The sequence below is a fragment of the Rissa tridactyla genome, chromosome 1 (assembly GCF_028500815.1).
Source record: "Rissa tridactyla isolate bRisTri1 chromosome 1, bRisTri1.patW.cur.20221130, whole genome shotgun sequence".
Classification (NCBI taxonomy): Eukaryota; Metazoa; Chordata; class Aves; order Charadriiformes; family Laridae; genus Rissa; species Rissa tridactyla.
Window position 1 is genome coordinate 205,131,568 of NC_071466.1, and position 18,256 is coordinate 205,149,823.

Consider the following 18,256-nt stretch of genomic DNA (forward strand, 5'->3'; position numbering starts at 1 on the left):
GCATTAATAGCTGTGATAAATTTCCTAAATTCCCATGCATCCTGCTAGAGCACATGTAGTCTTGTTATCAGCTAATCCTCAGTGCATTTCAGTGAAGATACCATTCTTTAATATTTGTAAGAAGTTCCTCTCCGCATGTAATATGCATGTAGAAAAGAAACAAAACACGCCAAAAACTCATGCGGGTCTCCATCCATTACTTTCAAAGGCATCATTTCATGACTACCTCAACAAGGTGCATGCCAGCACTGGAAGAAGTCCAGTCCCTTTTGGTCTTCTGCATCACCGCCTGTCCCCTCCTGACGGGGGGAGAGTTGGCATCCATATGAGCATTGGTGGGCCGCATGGCAAAAGACACCAGAAAATTAATCCGGGTTAAAATTGACTTGCAAAGGAAAAAGACTATTAGTTTAACAAAAGTCAGCTTTTTGAGCTGACTTAGCATGTAGCTACCCAAAGGCTGATGTTAGTACATGGAAGGGAATGGAGGGAGCTACCGCCTATTTATTAATCACATACATTTGAATATACATTCTGAATGTACACTTGCAAAGATATGGAAATTCTTTTGAAAGTTTCCGAAGACAGAAAAGGCAATACAGGTGACTGAGACATAACTTTTGTTCTGTGTCAATAGAGTCCTAAATAACAGTCAGAAAACATCTGCACGTAGGACTTGCTTTTGTTCAGTCTCATGCAGCGATGCACAGGGTAATAAGGGACTTCAGACATGAGAGAGGTCTCTCTCAGCACTTTTCATGTTTATCTGCATAGTAGATAATTAAAGAGCGCGGGAATACCTGATAATGGAAGAATCACTGCTTTCACCGTGTGACTCAGGGAAATTATGCAGAAATTGTACTGTTCATCATTACAAAATGCTGATGAAGTTGCCTTTGTAATACTGCCATAGTTAATGGGAACTTGAAAGAACGTAGCATCTTCCAAGTCATTGAGTCTAATCTTTACTTGGGTGCTGGCTTTTTTAGAAATTGACAGTTTAGTGTCCATGAGTTCAAATGTTTAACTATATTTTGCAGATTACCACTTTTTTTCCATTCTTATCTACTATTCCATTTCCTCTACATCACTCATACAAGTAAAGCAGGAGGATCATTCAAGTCCTCCAGGTGCTCCGCTTGGAGCTGCCTCCATACAGACTGCCAGCTGAGCTCTGGTAGCCAAAGCCTGCTAGCCCCACGACCTTATTTCTGGGGCTGAATTTGCTCAGAAGTTTGACTTCTCTGTAGCATAACCACGATATGATGTGGTCCATGGATGCAGATCACAAGGAGCGCATCCGATGGAAGAGTCTGTTGCTGCTGTCATGGGAAATGAGATGAAGTATTGATGCGTAGGGTCTGACAGGGGCGGACAGCTCCAAGGTCTCAAAATCCAGGATGCAGACATCACTGGAAAAAATATCAGATTAATTTATTTAAAGTGTTTGCTGTCCCTGTTCTTCCAATTAGATGACTTTTCTTAAGATTGTGTAAACTTGCTGTCTGGCCAGGTCATGCCTTTTTTCCTTTTCTCTTTTGATCTAATGCTGCTATTGTCTTTCTGCTTGTACATTTTTCCTTCTTCACTGTAGCCTCTAAAGTCTGTTTATAATGATAAATTACATCTTTGTTGGGTCTTTTGCTAAAGTGAATGAACCAAATTTTGAGTCTCCTCTTTTTGGGATGTTGTCCAGTTGGTCTTTCTGCTTGATGAACAGTTGCAATGATTTTTCAGCTCTTTGACAAAATAAATAGATCAAGCAGTGTTCTTAGGCAATGCTTCTGCCTTGCTTGTTATGTAGGAGTATAGTTAAGTCCAGCTTTCAAAATTAATTCAAAATAAATAGGTGTCCTTCACAACACGCTAGTGCTTTTTATCTCATAGTATTTTCATGGAAATGGTCCTAATGTGAACTATTGAAACATGGGGGCGTTGAAAGAAGGCAAGAAGAAAGGCCTCAAAGAAGGGTGGTGTGCTGAATACAGGGCGAGCTGCTCAGTGTTTTCAACAGTGGATGTCAACAGTGATCTATTATGCAGTATCACCAAGGTTTTGTTTGCTTCACTGTTGAAGACTTAGTTCTGTTATTCCATCTTAATATTTCATTTTATTATTTTAGGTTTACCTAAAGTTATTTTTTCATATTTATTTATGATCATTTTTTATTCTAATTGTGTGTTGGGAGAAGTGAAAACCATTCTGGATATTTATACTAAGCTGACCATAAACCACAAGGTTCATGTTTTCAATCTTCTAAATACTGGTCGAGTGCCAGTGTTTCACATGAATGTGCTTGCTTTGTAGACATTAATGCAATGAAAGAAAGAAATTTTCAGCTTTGACATGTGATGAGGTATCAATAATCAAAATGACATAACAGAAATGTTCATACTCACTCAACCTGAAAGGGTTGGCAAGTAATAGTTTTATGCACTGGAGATCTGGGTATCCAGAGAGTTTCCATGCTTTCAAAGAAAAACAAGTGATGAATGTATTGTTTTGCTGCTCTAACACAACCTTTCTGCTGTTTGCTTTTCATCCTGCAGACCACCACTGGCCTTAATACAACTACTGCATCCGTCCTTCAATTTTCCCTTGGTAAGTTTAGCTTACTCTTTCGCCTGAGAAAGTGTAAAAAGTCATTTCTGCAAAGGAAAATGGCCCTCAAGTTCAGGCTTACCTTTCTGGTCAATGTTCCACTCAACATGAGGGATTAAAAAATATTTTTAAAAATGCTGCACATTTATTCATCTCCTAATCTAGAGCTCCTAATCTCAATTTGGGAAAGGAGAAACTCCAGTGGATACTCTGATGAGGGGAGGCGTAGTCGTGTTTGAGTTTTTGGTTTTTTTCATTTATTTTATAACCTGACGGATAACATTATAATCTCTTGCTCTTTCTCTGAAGTGTGATTACTGCTTCTAAGAAATGAACTTTTTCAACATTTTAAGGCTGTGATGTATTCCAAGTTATGGCTGGGTAGTGCTGTTTTTAACACATCAGTACAAACAGAATAGGTAGGGCAGACCAAAACTAAATGCTGTTTAGTTCATATTAGTAACAGTGTGGTTGTATGCTGTATTGCTTAGAATACCTGCTGTAAGTTATCGCACATTTTCACTGTGTAGTTATGACTATAAATTATGGCACAAGCTGTGGCTTGGGCTGAGGGCAAATTGGGAACACTCTTAATTTGTTAACTCACATCTCAGTGTTCAAAATATGAAGGAAAAATGTTTTTATGATATAAATGGTTCAATAGAAAAGTAAGCAGGAAATGTAGCCTGCTTCCTCTGTGGACCCCTGGATACGTGTTTCCAAATCATATTCCTATTTTTTAAAAAGCAATTCTCCAAAAGTATCTCAGCAGATGTGTGATTAAACTCTGGAAACCTCAGTTGGAAATAAGAGCTATCAGGTAGCTTGGCAAGCAGCTTGGGGTTTTTTAATGGATTGGAAATCAAAATCCTAGAGGGCTCGGAAATACGTCATTTAAATTTGTTTTTACCTGAAGTTGTTTCTTCAACCATTTGAGGTCATTATTACCTGTCACCCTGCAATTGACTGCAGTGTTAATAGTTCTAAGGATTAGTATCTATCCTTTTATTTTGAATGACTGTCTTTAAAAAGCCAGAAAAATGTACCCATTCCTAAACTGAACTATTGCATAAATATTGGACACCTCCAATGAAAACCAGCCTGGAGCTGCCCTGCAGTTTCATTCAGCCAGTGAAAGGGGAGCAGCTCACTTGATCTGCCAGGACATGTCACTTGCCCGCAGAAGCCTTCCCACCCTTGGCTATGTCCAAGGATAGGTGACCTTTATAATGCTGCAAGTTTGCAATGATGGAGGAATTTTGCTTTTCAGGAAAATTTACAAAAATCTTCTAGGGCCACAAAGATGATCAGAGGGCTGGAGCACCTCTCTTATGAAGACAGGCTGAGAGAATTGGGGTTGTTCAGCCTGGACAAGAGAAGGCTCCGGGGAGACCTTATAGGGGCCTTCCAGTATCTGAAGGGGGCCTACAGGAGAGATGGGGAGGGACTCTTTATCAGGGAGTGTAGTGATAGGACATGGGGTAACGGTTTTAAACTGGAAGAGGGTAGATTTAGATTAGATGTCAGAAAAAAATTCTATAGTGTGAGGGCGGTGAGGCACTGGAACAGGCTGCCCAGGGAAGTTGTCAATGCCCCATCATCCCTGGAGGTGTTCAAGGCCAGGTTGGATGGGGCTTTGAGCAGCCTGGTCTAGTGGGAGGTGTCCCTGCCCAGGGCAGGGGGGTGCGAACTAGATGATCTTTAAGGTCCCTCCTAACCTGAACCATTCTGTGATTCTGTGATTCTATGGCTTATTCTTACAGTGACCCAGAGTGGTTCATAGCAGTGTAAGCTGAACAGGTTGGTACGTAAACGTCTGCTGTCACAGCTCAGTGGCTGGTGTCCGCTGTAGGTGAACTGCGCAAGGGTGCAGGATCCCAGGAGTTTCAAAATTAGACTTAGGATTTCAGTAGTAGCCTTTGTTCCTATCAGCTGGGGAAGGTCAAATAAAAAAAAAGGGTAAGAGCAGGCTGAGTAGGAAATACCCTATATGACAAGATTGCGATGCATATATGGTAAGAATACGTTAACCCGTGCCAGTGAGAACCAGTAAAATCCCCAGTATAATGGAGCAGGAGAGGGGTGGATGCACATCAGAGTAAATCAAATTTCAGCCTGAAGTTCGAAATGTATCACATTTCCTCATGTGCCTCTGTTAGGCTTGAAATACAGTGCAGATTGGTTTTGTAACTGATAAAAACCGGCGTGAGCCGGGGGACTGCTGCTGAGCTCAGCAGTACTTGGCTTTCAAATCATAAATCTAAACTAGGCATTTGCCGGTTTCCAGCTTATTCCCAAATGTCCGATTTAATCATAACCCTATTTAGGGATTCATCCAAGGGAATTGCCTTTTTTTAAAGAATGTTTAACACTTTCTATCGACCGCGGAATAGCTTAAGCTGTAATCTTTTGGGAGTATCTTTATATTAAATTCATCACCTAGCTTTGGCCACATTAAAGTGCATACCCTTTGATTTCTCTTCCCACTAATTATCAGATAGAATTTTGTATTTGCAGGTATATAAGCAGTTGAGGACTGGGAAATGAAGCAAAAAACCTGTCCTGATTTCACCATAAACCCCAGATCCTTTTAAACCGTATGTTCAGGAAGGGTAATACCCTAGTGAATTTTTCATTAATTGATATTCTGTGTAGTGTCCCTCATGTACCACCTATTTGGTAGTCTTGCCCTTTAAAGGGCAGCAGGGTTGAAAAGGCGCACTTAAGATGAAGGCTTAATTAGGATAAAAAGGTAATTAGTAAGGTTCAGCACATAGGACAACGTTAATGTGCAGTATCCTTTCTGAGTGAGAGCAACTTGTCTGCCACGCAGCATTCGCTGGGAGCCACCCAGGGCTGGTGGCATTGCCTTTTGGTCCAGGGCTGGGGTGATGTTTACATTCATGCACTCTCTGCCCAAGTGTGCAGAAAATTTCAATTGCTTTGGATGTCTTAATCATCCATGGCTACATTTCTCCAAGACGAAACCCTGACATGTGAAAGACAAAGTCTAGCAGTTTCCTTAATGTTCAGTGGGATTGTTAATTGAGGTATTTAAAGCAATGCCTTTGGGGTCTCTCAGGGCAGAATGTCTAATTCAACAGTTTGGGATTGTAGGATGTTGCACAAAAGCCTCCGGACTCAGCTGCCACACAGAGTTAGTCTGATTCATTAGCTGAAGTATTCTCTATTTCTCACTCCAAAGCTCAGGCTTTTCCCCTTAGCTACATCCCTGAACTTCTCCGGGGGTGAACATGATCTGTCATTCCCGTAGGCCACTATGATGGGAGGTGACTCATAGTACTGAGAGATTAGCGACTGAGCTAAACACAGGAAAAAAAGAGACCCATGAAATCCCATAAGGAGAAGAGGAAAGGCTTCGAGGGAGCGATGCCAAGGCGCGAGGCATGAGAGCTGTTCTGCTCATGCGTTGTTCCTTGGGTGTCCTCTCCGAGCATATGCTCCCGTGGCTGTGGTGTGTGTGGGCTGTGCATGCTCTGCGTGGGCAGTTCAGCATTGGCAGGATCTTCCCATCCCTCCTTCCTCCACAGTGCCTCTGAGTCAAAAACCAAGCTGAAGACGAAGGTGCTGTGATGAGTACCAACACTCAGCCTGTCCCCCTGGCCAGGTGCTCCTCAGAGCGGTGTGTTTCACAATGTGAAAATTGTTAATGGAAAATATTACATTACCTTGAAAAACTTTGTTCCGTAGCTCGCTCCTTGCATCTTAGTATTGCTAGATCACTCTGGGGCTGTTAAGCAAATTTGAAAATGGGAATAACTCGATAAGCAAAGCTCCCACTCTTCAGCTTTGTTGTGTAAAACTTTTGAACAATCCTCAGAGAACTTCAGCTTTTATGCCATTATCACAAAGATCCTCTGTCATTACTAGAGCAAATTAGCAATTCTCCTTCCCTCCCCCTTATTTTCTAAAAAGATCTACCCTTCCGCCCACTATTTTATATTAAATCAAAATTGATGTGGGGAGATTTAAGTTAAAAAGTATCTTCTGATGGGGAATACATCTTCTAACATTTCAAACATTTGGCACTTTAGCTCCATTTTTAAATATCAAGCCATCAGTCTTGCAATCAAAGAACTAGCCAAAGGTCCAAAAGTTGTTTTTTTTGCTTTATTTGGAGAAAAATCTTGGGCTTGGACTCTTCCTTCCACAAAATCATGATAAAGATGATTTCAATGACTGATCAACCAACAGTCTTGACATGGGAGGTTCTTTAGCTATTTTTGATGCATGGATCATATGGCTAGTCCCTGCTATTGCTAGAAAACAGACTTGATAGGAAGAAAACATGTATCTAGCACATCAATCTTCATTAAAAACACCATTTTCTGTGTGGGGTTTTAGTAGTAGGTATTAATCTGGGAGAGTGCTTTGTGACTTTGCCAGATGGACTCTGTTTGTCCTCTCAGGAAAATCCCAGTAGGTATTATCCAAAAGATGGGTCACTCATGTTATGATCTGCCCTTTGGTCTGGAACCAGAAACATTTGGACCTTACCAGTAGAGCAAGAGTGGCCCCTTTCTCCTTCTGCTTCTGAAGTACCTTCGTTCACATCATCCAGTTGCTTCTCTGCCATCTGTTGCTGTTACCTCTTCCATTGTTCCAACTTATTTTGTCTAAAGATCCATCAGACAACCAAGTTTATTGATGATTACAATATATGACAAGCATAAAACCTACAGGGTTACATATGGATCAAATGAATTTATTACAATCATAAGCAATATACTTGCATCTCATCAATCTCCCTTAATATCTTTTTAATGGAACCCTATAGCAAGGATAAATTTGAAGATCATTAAAATATTATTGAAGAAATATTATTATTGGTATTCAACTATTCAGGTCTTTTGGGTGAGGAGAGAACCCCACTAATTCAGGGTGCAGATACATCACTTGGGTGATCTTCTTTCAGTGGTACCTGCTTTGTCCCTATTTTCTATCTGCCCCGATAGGAAATAAAATGCTAAACTTTCTGCTTTTACATGCATAAATATTTCATTGACAATCATATCATATACTCTCTAAGCCAGTAATAAAGCTAATAATTTTTTCAATCTTGTTCAACACACTTTCCACTCTTGCAACTTTATTTTCTGGTTGAGTAATCACGCCTGTCTTCACTCAAATTTCTTGAGCTTTTTAAATCCATCAGGCCATCAGCTGTACTTAACTGAAGAGTAATTGTGTTACCTGTGATGACTTTATATTTATATTGTCATTTTTTAAGCAGTGAGGTGCATGTGTAATGCACATACCAAGAACTGCCATGTGGCGTCGTTTATTTACAGTCTATTTTTAATGCTGGCTGATTTCACAGTCCTCCGTAAGCGTAATGGCGACAACTATTTAAAACATGCTATTGATTGCTTTTGATTAGCATATAAGTAAGGGTCATTGATTTGGATGCAGATCTTTGACATAATGGTTCCAAAAGGGTTTTCGTGTCATGGCCTGCTTCACCCTGAGATATCAGGTTAGTGAATCATTAGCCCAGCAGCCTCTATTACTCTTTCTGAACTACCAAGGTCGCTAGGGTCTACATGAGAGCTGTTTTCCTCAGCAAATCCGTAGGCTAAGTGCCTCGGTGGTGTTTGTTGAAGAGGAAGCACGATAGTATTTATCACCTTTAGTAAAAAAAAAAAATAATGTTTTTCAGGCTTAGGGTTTTTCCCTTCATTTTTGTAGTGGCAATTTGACTTTGGTATCAGTGTGAGACTTGCAGAATTAAATTATAAAATGTATCTGATTGTGTAGATAATTTAAATACTTCTTTTTTGCCCTGATGGATATTTGAAATACAACTACTACTACTACTTATTATTATTATTATTATTATTACTATTATTATTATTATTCAGAATTGTTAACTGTGCCTTTTGGATTAGTCCTTACCTGCACAGCTTCTGTGCTTCAGAAAACACATTTACTTCGCTATTGACCTCAGCAAATAAAAGACCGTTGATGGGGAAAAAATAATCTTACAAAAATTATCTAATTACATAAATAGTGCAGCTGATTCATTGACCCCCATGTATTTCTGTGGGGGAAATAGCAGTCCCTCCGGGCTGTTCTCTAGAGCAGCATCTGGAGGACTCTGCAGAGCATCTGCAGGGGATGGCGATTCCTTCTCCATCCCGCCAGAAACATCTCTACTCCACGTTGGCTCAGCCGCATGAACAATGACTGCGTTTGGCCCCATGTAACAGTCTGAAGACACTTATCATTTATATTTTTATCATGCTTTAATTCAGTTCTGGTGGCAGCTGTTATATTGACGGTGCTGCTTTTTTGTCATCTATTTATCCTCTGCTTGGATTCAGACCACTCGACAGAAATGCTCACATCCAAACATATTTTATTAAATAAGCCTTAGCTTTGGCTGAGAGGAACCATTGCTGATCATTTTCTCTTAATTTCCAGTTTTGTTTAGTCATTTTAACAATTAGCAGAAGCTATCCGATGACTGACAAATACTGTAATAGCCATTTCATGAGGTAGCACTGGGCTTGCCCTCGGCAGAAGGTGACAGAGATGAGCAATTCCTTCAGAACTGCTATGAAAATTCACTCAAGTCTCTCTAGAGAAATAACAAAGTGAAAAATAAGCCCCTTCTGAATTCAGCATGCAAAAGTATTTAATCTTTTTAATCCCTCACTATCTCATTAGCTGAACAGAAAAACTCATGGAAGAAACTGTGGTGCCAAATGATTTGGGCATGTTGAGCCACCTCCTTGACTTTAGTCACCTGCATGGGTGATTTCCTTCAGTCACCCAAATTTCTCCTTCTCCAGTGCCTTCCAGGAAGCACCAGGTTTGCTGTGTGGGCATGGCACATCCATACGGTCGTGTTGATAGCGGTACCAACAGAGAAAAGCCTGGGCAGTTCTGCTGGCCTGGCGGCCACAGGACAGTTAAATGATCTTACATTATGCAAGTGTGGAGCGCTTTTGGGCTGCTGTGAGGTTCTGAAGGATTTCATTGCCAGGAAGCCAGCGAAGAAAATTGTGTTAGAACTCTCTCTGAACTGAGTTTAAATAGTGCATAAAACCAATTTTTAAAATAGGTAATTTAAAGCACTAATGTCCATAAGAAATTAAGATTATGAAGTGAAGCTTGACCGTTGCTATATTCAGATCCAGTCCCCTCTAAGCAATGAGAACAGAGCACTGAGTGTGCCTGAACCCCCAGTTTATTTTGTCCTAACTTCTGCTCTTTAAATTTGGGAAAAGCTTGAGAATTTGAAATAACTCAATGCCAAAATTGGTGTCATTCACCATTCTGCACTTCTGCTTACTTCGTTTCCCATTTTCCCCCTGATAAAACAGTATTAAGGTTTTTTGATTCTCCACCGAAATTGTTGTTTGCTATTGCCTGACATGAAACCTACTAGTTTCACCCTCCTGGCAGAGAAATCCTTTGTGCAGAAGCATAGGTAATAAATTACGTCTAATGTGAAAGAATAAGACAGGTAAGTAACATCATCTAGCACGCTTCGCGTAGCGTGTGGAAATGTTAGGTGGTGTCTATTGATTTTGCTGAGTTATACAAGAGGGGCTGCCTAGATAATGCCTAGATTGAAACCAGGGTTTAAAGTTTATCCTGTATTTGAAAGGCATTTTAACGGCCTTGGGGCAAAATGATTTGTGTTGTTTCGGCGAGCCCAAGGTTACAATGAAATACTGTCTCTATTACTTCCATACCAGGGCTCCTCTGCCACTGTTAGGAATTAAAATGTGAGCGTTACAGATTTACTATACGGAGAAAAGCAGAGGAGATAAAGAGAGCCTCAGGATTCAGGGCCAGGGCAGGTGGCCGAGCCACCGCCTCGCGGTCGAACACGGGCCATTACAGAATTGGTTGCTGCAAATAATAAATGCTGGATTACAGACTGACTTTCATCTTAATCCTGCTCATGTCATTGTACGGGGATAACACTTTTGTATGATTAAAATTGTCCATTTTTGAATTAACTCAAACAACAAAGCATCTGTAGTTCCCGGGGGGAAGAGAGAAGCCCCCAGCTCAGCAAAACGCTCCTGGGTCTCTCTGCAGCGGGGGAGGGAGGAGGTTTCCATGAAAGCAAAAGCAGATAAAAATAGAAAAGCCCATCAGGAATTGCAGAAAAAAGCTTTTGCCAAACCAATTATTATTTACCCAGATATAAAGTTAGAGGCAGGTATTCAGTTTTACAGGATTTCAGAAAACAGAGAGACCTTAGCTCGGGACTTGGCTTGAGAGAAAAATATTTCCCAGATTTTCTTGGTGCCAGGGAATTTCGCTAAAGCGGGCAGGGAAAGGACTTTGAAATCTTTGTATGCGGGTTATCTCTTTTTACAGAGCAGTTCCTGGAACCAGTGTGTGCTTCCTACTGCCTTTCTAGAATGGACTGGCTCTAGCGATCTAAATAAAACATTGTTTACCTTCCTGCAGTATTTTCATACCTTTATGAGCACCTTATGGTGCTCATTTTCTTGACTATTGACCTCCACAGCTGACCCAGGCTGCTAAACAGAGTTAAACAAAACATATCTTTCTACTTGTGGATACCTATTACTGTACTACTGAACTACTTTAAGTTTAAGATGATATAATTTACATTTTGCCCAGCTGCATTGAAAGATCAGCCTCTCACTTAGAGGATCTCCACGTAATCTGACATTAAGCACTTAATGGCAATAATGTTGAAGCATGCGATATGGGTATGGAAGCAGAAAATCCTTACTGAGCCCAGAGCTTACTGCTTGGTCAGACATTCAGGAACCGCTGTAAGAGTATTTCTGGGGAGCTCATGATATTACTGTTTCAGTAGCTGTAATTACTGGGTGTCCGTTACATCCAGATCTTAACATGTTTACTCACTTTGCCTTCAGCGAGGTGCTCTATACAATGTTAGCGCACCTAAGAATGTGGTTAAATTTAGAAGCATCATTTAATTATTTATTTGGCAACAAACACATTACCCAAGCACATAACCTGCTGGCTGTGTCTCAGAAAGAGACGCTATAAATAGCCAAGCATCTTTACATCCGAATAAATTGGAAACTGGCATGAGGGAAATACAGCTTTCTGCCTGGCTTGTTTTTCTCTCTGTAATATTCTCGGCACAAAAAGCAATATGAATTGTGATCTGATCTTGTTCATTAGAAAAGCACAAATTTGTGGGAGCGCAGGAAGCACGTCGTATCTCTGAATATAAATAGACTAAGAGGAGGTTGATCCAGATAAATATTTCCTCAGACTTTACTTCTCATCTAAAGGAAATTAGCTGCATTAATTCATTAAAAAGTATGATTGTGGTTATTGGGAATCCTGGAAGGATGTGGGTGGGAAGGGACCACGGGAGGTCACAGCTCCAGTGCTCCCCCCACGCTCGAATTGGGACCACCCTCTGGGTGAGGACAGCTCGCTCAGGGCCCCGTCCACTCGGGGTTTGACATCTGATTCATTTTTAGGACTTCATTTATGAAGTCCTTCTGGTTAATTTTTGTCAAATGAATTTACTAATTATTCTTCTCATCTTTTGCAGTTTTACAGTGGAGGCTTTTAGCATGCTTGCCAACCCTTTATTTTTATTTAGAGGTAACTACCCAACGTTTCCGAAATGGAGCACCAGCCTAAAGCTGCCGGTGGAACAAAAGTTAGCTGCTCTCTTAAACCTACGGAAAAAAATAGCTGAGACTTTGCACTTCAAAGTTCATAATTCTCCCTAATGCTAGCATAGATATGATTTTTAGCAAAGGAAAACAACATTTGTTTTTGTTTTCTAGTGTCAGGTATTTATTTCATATTGTTTATCAGAACACATACTAGCGTGCAGATAGTCAAAATCCTCTTCTCACAAGGCAGAAAAAAGCAGCCAGCGATAAAAATATTTAATTCTTTCCATGAAGAGGCAGACTACAATTGCAAAATAGAATGCAGTTCTTAGAAATTTTCATTTGAATGGTTTTTTTACACTTAAAATATGTATTTGTACTCTGAACTTGTTCTGTAAACAAAGACAAACTTCTAAAAAAATAGTCTAAAGATCTAAAATGTGCCATAATTAAAAATCACACTTGTAGCTAAATTCAGAGTTGTGGCCTCAAAGAAAAATTAAAATGCTTTTGCAACCTTCTCTTGAGGAAGTTTTCAGAGGCAGAATGGGATGAACGGTGAGTTGCACATTTTTGTACCAGTGCTTCTGGTATAACCAGCACAAGATACTCCATCGTTTAACATAGTTAAAATCGTCTGGTTCTTGATCAGAAGCCAATATAAACATACACCTAAAAAAAATTAGGATCCATGGAGCATTCGTTATACCAAACTGTATGGTTCATTAATTTGGAAAAAACTATTAGCAAGCCAGCCAAATTTGACCACTAGTAATTTATACTATCCAGTTTGGCTTAATTTAGGCGATATCAGCAAATCGTAATCCTTAGCAAACACTAATCTTTATTCATCACATTAACAAAATGAATAAAAGCAATCTTCTAGCATTAGAGGAACGGGATTCTTTTCAGCTCCCTTTTGTTTTTCAGGCCGCAGTCCGGACACAATTCAAACCCTTCTACAGATTTTTTGTGTGAATTTTTCTTGTACGGTTCCACAATAGGCTCATTCTCCTTAAAGCCAGCATTAGATGTCTGGATATTTGCTTATCCACGGAAGCACTTGCAGGAACTATCGAGAGGCTGTCAAGAGGCGGAGGACGTCACAGTCTATAAGGAGCAAAATATTGCTTCCCTTGCAGATGGCACCCAGTTTTATCTCAGCAAAACACCAGCTTAGAATCAGTGTTGTTAAGAAATCTTACAGACCAACAGCCATATGACTCGGGTTTCTGTAAATCTGACACAGTTGGAAGCAAAGCCGTAGTGAGAATTAGTTTTGCCTGTCGTTGTCAGCCTGGATACAAATAACTGAATAGCTGGATACCAATACCTGATATGAAGTGCCTTCATAACACCCCTCCCGAAATACTGTGCTCCTAGTACTGCTGTCTACCTGATATTTTAAAAAATTAGGCGCATAAAATATTCACTAGTACTTTAGATGGCGTTGAAGGAAACCAAAATCAGCTTAACTAGACTTACCAAAAAAAAGGGCAAAAGAAGGCATGACCATCTCAGTTGGACATTGCAGGTGTCAGTGCTGGTCAGGTCCTGGTTACAGGTTATCAATCCTCCAAAGCAAGCAGCAAAGCAATCGAGAAGCTACTTTTGTTTCCCTTTTCTATTCTTTTTTGTTTAGATTAGGTGGAATTAACAAAGCAGCAGTCAGGAGCTGCTTAGTATTCCCATGCACTGCCAGTCAAAACCCTCCCCTACTAGTGTCAGTGTCTGGATTCAACTTTGAGCAAAATTTATTTTATTGAAATTTGGCTTGGGGCAAAATCCAAGCATGTAAAGCACAAGCCAAATAAATTAATGTTTCGGAATATTCAGTATATGAAAATAGCTGGGTTTTATAACAGAAGCTGCTCATTGTTTTTGGTAACAGATAAAATTGCTGTCTGAGCTTCAAATGTATCATTTAAAATTAAATCCACGAAGGTTGTCTCTCCTTTAGCTTTTTTCCAAAAGTTTACAAAGTCTGTGAACTTCAGCTAGAAGCCTATCAAAAGGAGTAAAATAACTCTAGAGGAGAAAAAGACTTTGTTCCTGAAACCCAAGGACAAGCTTGACTATACGTATGTAGAGAAAAAAATTAGCCTATTCTTACCAAGGCATCGTGTTTGCTGCTTAAGAAAAAACGGGTTGGCTTAAGAAAAAACGGCGTTTTTCTCTAATGCAATAACTTACTAATTGTAGACTCCTTTATGGTAATCATTGTGCATGTTTTATTACCCATTTTCATGGCTAATTCAGAACCCGGGCGTTCTTGATTTAAAACAAGCCTATTCTAATCTCATTCAAAAGGTTTTATGTCATCTTGTACCACTTTTTCTTTGGAGGACGGGAGGGTGTGAAGATTTACAACGTGACATCTTGCCCCTGCTGCTCTGCTCAGAGCTGACGAACTATTTATTACCGTCTCTGGAAGCAGCGTGAAGGACACCTCCCTTCCCCGGCTGAATTTGCCCTCCATTCCTGCGATGTTGCTGCTTGAATTTTGATCACCTATTTGTTCGCGAAGTCAGAGTATAGCTTTGTTGGTCAAGGTAGAGGCAAATGTCCAAACTGCAGGTTTCTATTTTAAATAATCCTAGTTTAGGATTACTGAATAAGAGTAATATGGAGCAATAGTAGTAGCATTAAGTAATAGTAATATTGAAATTTGAAAGTAATATTGAAAATTACATTGAAAGCCAGTGGCTTTCAATACCATCTCAGTAAACCCTGTCCTGGAGTGCAGTTGTGTGTTCACCTTCCTCCCTTTTCTAGGGAAGAAACTCTTAATATAAACTAGGATGAATACTGGTTTCATAAAAAAGGCAAACACCGGATCCATGTGTTTCTTTTATATTTAAAAGAGATGGTTCAGACGGCAGAGAATAATACGTGAACCTTGGGGATGATTTTTTTCAAATGGATGAATTTAATTTTGGTTCTTTCCATTGTCAGTTTGAGATTTACAGAATTAGATACTGAAATGATAAATAATCTTGCTATTTTATGATTTTGAGTCAAGAACATTGAAACACATGTGTCGTCACAGCCAGTAATTTGTATATACATTGGCCCTGACTTTCCCTAACTAATTTTAGTCTTAATACAACCTGTCCTAGTTATTAAAATAATAGTAAAACCCAGCACTTGTCTCTCCTCTTTGCATTCTGTCTCCATCACTCTTTCCAGTAACACCAGTGAAACACCACATCTGCCTTGCAAAGCCCTTTTTTGGTGGCTTAATTTCTTTTAAGCAATGAATTTGATCTTCATTGCATAGTTTGAGGGTGTGCAGATTTAACAGACCGTATTTTTCGTATTGATCGTACTGGCAGGGAACACTCATTTCCTACTGTCTTTGCAGCATGGGCAGCAAATATCACCTTCTCCAGTGTTTTTAGCAGCATATTTGGACTTGGCTTTGTTTAAGAGCGCTGTTGATTGTAACACTAACTGAAATGGCATGTGTTGTAAAATCTATATTGATGGTTATTTTTTACTGTTTATGTTCCTTTAATTTCTGTCTAACAGAAAACTCAGTATGTTGCTGTTTTGCCTCACAGCCTCTGGCCAGCCAAAGCGGTTCAACTGGCTGAAGTTCACTGATTTTTGAACTGAATTCCCTTGAAATAAAACGAATGAGTGTGATTAAGGGTTGTAACTCCTAAATGCCACGGAAGTAGGCACCGACAGCAGATGTCACTCAGTAAAGTAGACTGTCTCAGCAGATGGACAAATTTGAAACGTAAAGGCTTTTCCTGACATCGTTTGGTTTTAATATGATAGAAATAAAATGCCTTGTCAGTAAAATATAACCAGACAGTTGCTTTGTAGTCATTTTGGGTACATGGTTGGTAATTCAAAGTCCTGCTGCCTTTGCAATATTAATTATTCTGTGGCTCATTACAGCAAGAACACGTGTCAGACCAGCTGAAGGTACCACACGCAGCTGGAGGGGCTCAGAAGTGTCTGTTCCTCTATTTACAATCTAACATTAGCAAAAGATGTAAGAAAGCAACTTTGTGGGCTTTTTCCAGGAAGCTGGTTGATGTATCAGGCAAAATTATAGAGACGGGATTTCATCCCACGTTTTGGGGTGTTTTTCCCCCTGCAGTGACTTGTGGTGTGCATCTCAGGGTCGAAAAGCAGTTCTGTAGAGCTGAGCGCTGCGAACGTGAACGGCCTCAGGGGAGCCGGGGCTGCGAGCAGTGTACTTCATGACATATGTTCCCATTAAAATGTGTGAGCTGTTCTCTTGTACAAGCGGTTAACACCTTTTTAATCAGGCCGTTTATTTCATTACAAAAATAATTACCCCGAGTTGGAAAGTGAGAGTATTTAATGGTCATCAGTTTCCACACCTGGGTGTGTATAGATATATCTATCTCTACATTTATACGTAAATAAAAATAGGTACATACACAGTTTTCAGTGTGACTGAACGTATCTGAAGCACGCATAAATGTAACGTACTACTCGTAGCACACACAATGCATACTCCTACCGTGAGCGAAGCTGTGGTACTCACTCAGCAGTACCCTGATGCCTTCAGAGATGCTGTTTAATTGAGAGCTGCTTCCCTTAAATAGGGCAGGTGGCCAACGTCGGCTGCTTTGAATCTCGTGTGTCAAACCTGCTTGTGAAGTAGAAATTTTGATCTTTGGAGCGCAGGTTAGGATTTGTCTGTTCACTAGATGTTGAACTGTCTGAGATGGAGGAATTATCTGGCGTCTGAGGAAAAAGAGTCTTTTTAGCGTATTTAATTACCACGCGGGTTGTTTATAATGTTTTCTAGGTTGAATTTTTCCATCTCAGTTCTTGTGATTTTGACTGTCCCCTTTATTAATTGTTAAGCTCATCTTTTGTGACAACACCCAGAAGGCACCCTTTTATAAATCAAAAGTAAATATATTACCCTACCTTGCAGGGGTGCCATAAGGCTTAATTAGTTCATTTTTGTAAAGCATTCTGAGATTCCCACATCGGCATCAAATGTTTATTATTAATTATAGGCTCTAGTGAGTATATGGGATGATTTCTTAATTTAATGCTCTTCAGGCATCCTTAAAATAACTAATTTTGTAACATCTTTATTCTTTTAAATTCCTATAGCACATTTGCTCTTGGCTTAAGTAATTCTGTATACATTTTCCTATCGCTTACTGTGTTTTTCTGGAATTTTTTTTTTCTATGTAGTAATGTGAAAAAACGTCTTTTACTGTTTTCCCTATGAATTCTGCTATGTGGATTATTCTCTAATAAGAAGGTTTTGTTTAAACATTATACAGTGGGTTTTTTTCCTGCAGTGGGGGTTGTTAAGTAATTTACTTGGCTTCCCTTGGGAAATTTGCAGAGATTACACGGCACTGCTGTGATTTATCATTTCTACTTTATTTCTGACTCATAAAGCATGCATTATTTTGTGTTTACCTTCAGCAACAGATCACAGGAAATTTCATCATCAATCAAAGCGCTTTAAAATGGGGAGAAGTGATGATGTGACAAAGGCACAGTCAGCAACTGTGGTTATTGGAGGATCATTTATTGCTTCATTGTGTCGTAACACTTCTCATTTTATTGCTTTTCCCAGGATCGGGTTCATGTCGCTTTAGTTACTCAGATCCCAGCATCACCGTGTCCTACAGTAAGAACAGTTCTGCAGATTGGACTCAGCTGGAGAAAATTAGGTTTGTTACAGCTTTTTAATCACTTTCATGCTTTCTGGCTGAGCAGCTGGTGTTTAAACTTGGCTCTTTTAAAACTTGTTTTAATTGTTAACTTTTCAGTTCTTACTTGCTTATACACATTAAAAGATGAGGGTGAAATTATGGTCACTAAACTAATTGCAGAACTGCTACTGGGTTTCGTAAATCACAGTTTCATCCATCGATTATGTGGGAGGTAAGGAAAAGAATTACTTTAGAGTTAAAATGCAACCCGAATAACCAGCACATTCAGGTGCCTGAAAAAGCCCAAAATTTTGATGACTTTTGCATTTTAGCACCACTTTTAATGTCAGCAAGAGCCATAATTTA

General features: G+C 39.7%; 1 protein-coding gene across 1 annotated transcript in view; it reads left to right on the forward strand.

Moving 5' to 3' along the window:
• Positions 1-18,256, forward strand: part of RELN (reelin) — a 293,644-nt gene that overhangs the window by 138,837 nt on the left and 136,551 nt on the right. Inside the window, exons 8-9 of the mRNA XM_054208749.1 lie at positions 2,550-2,601; positions 17,812-17,908. Of these exons, the coding sequence (XP_054064724.1) occupies positions 2,550-2,601; positions 17,812-17,908 (149 nt within the window). The remainder of the gene's footprint in view (positions 1-2,549; positions 2,602-17,811; positions 17,909-18,256) is intronic.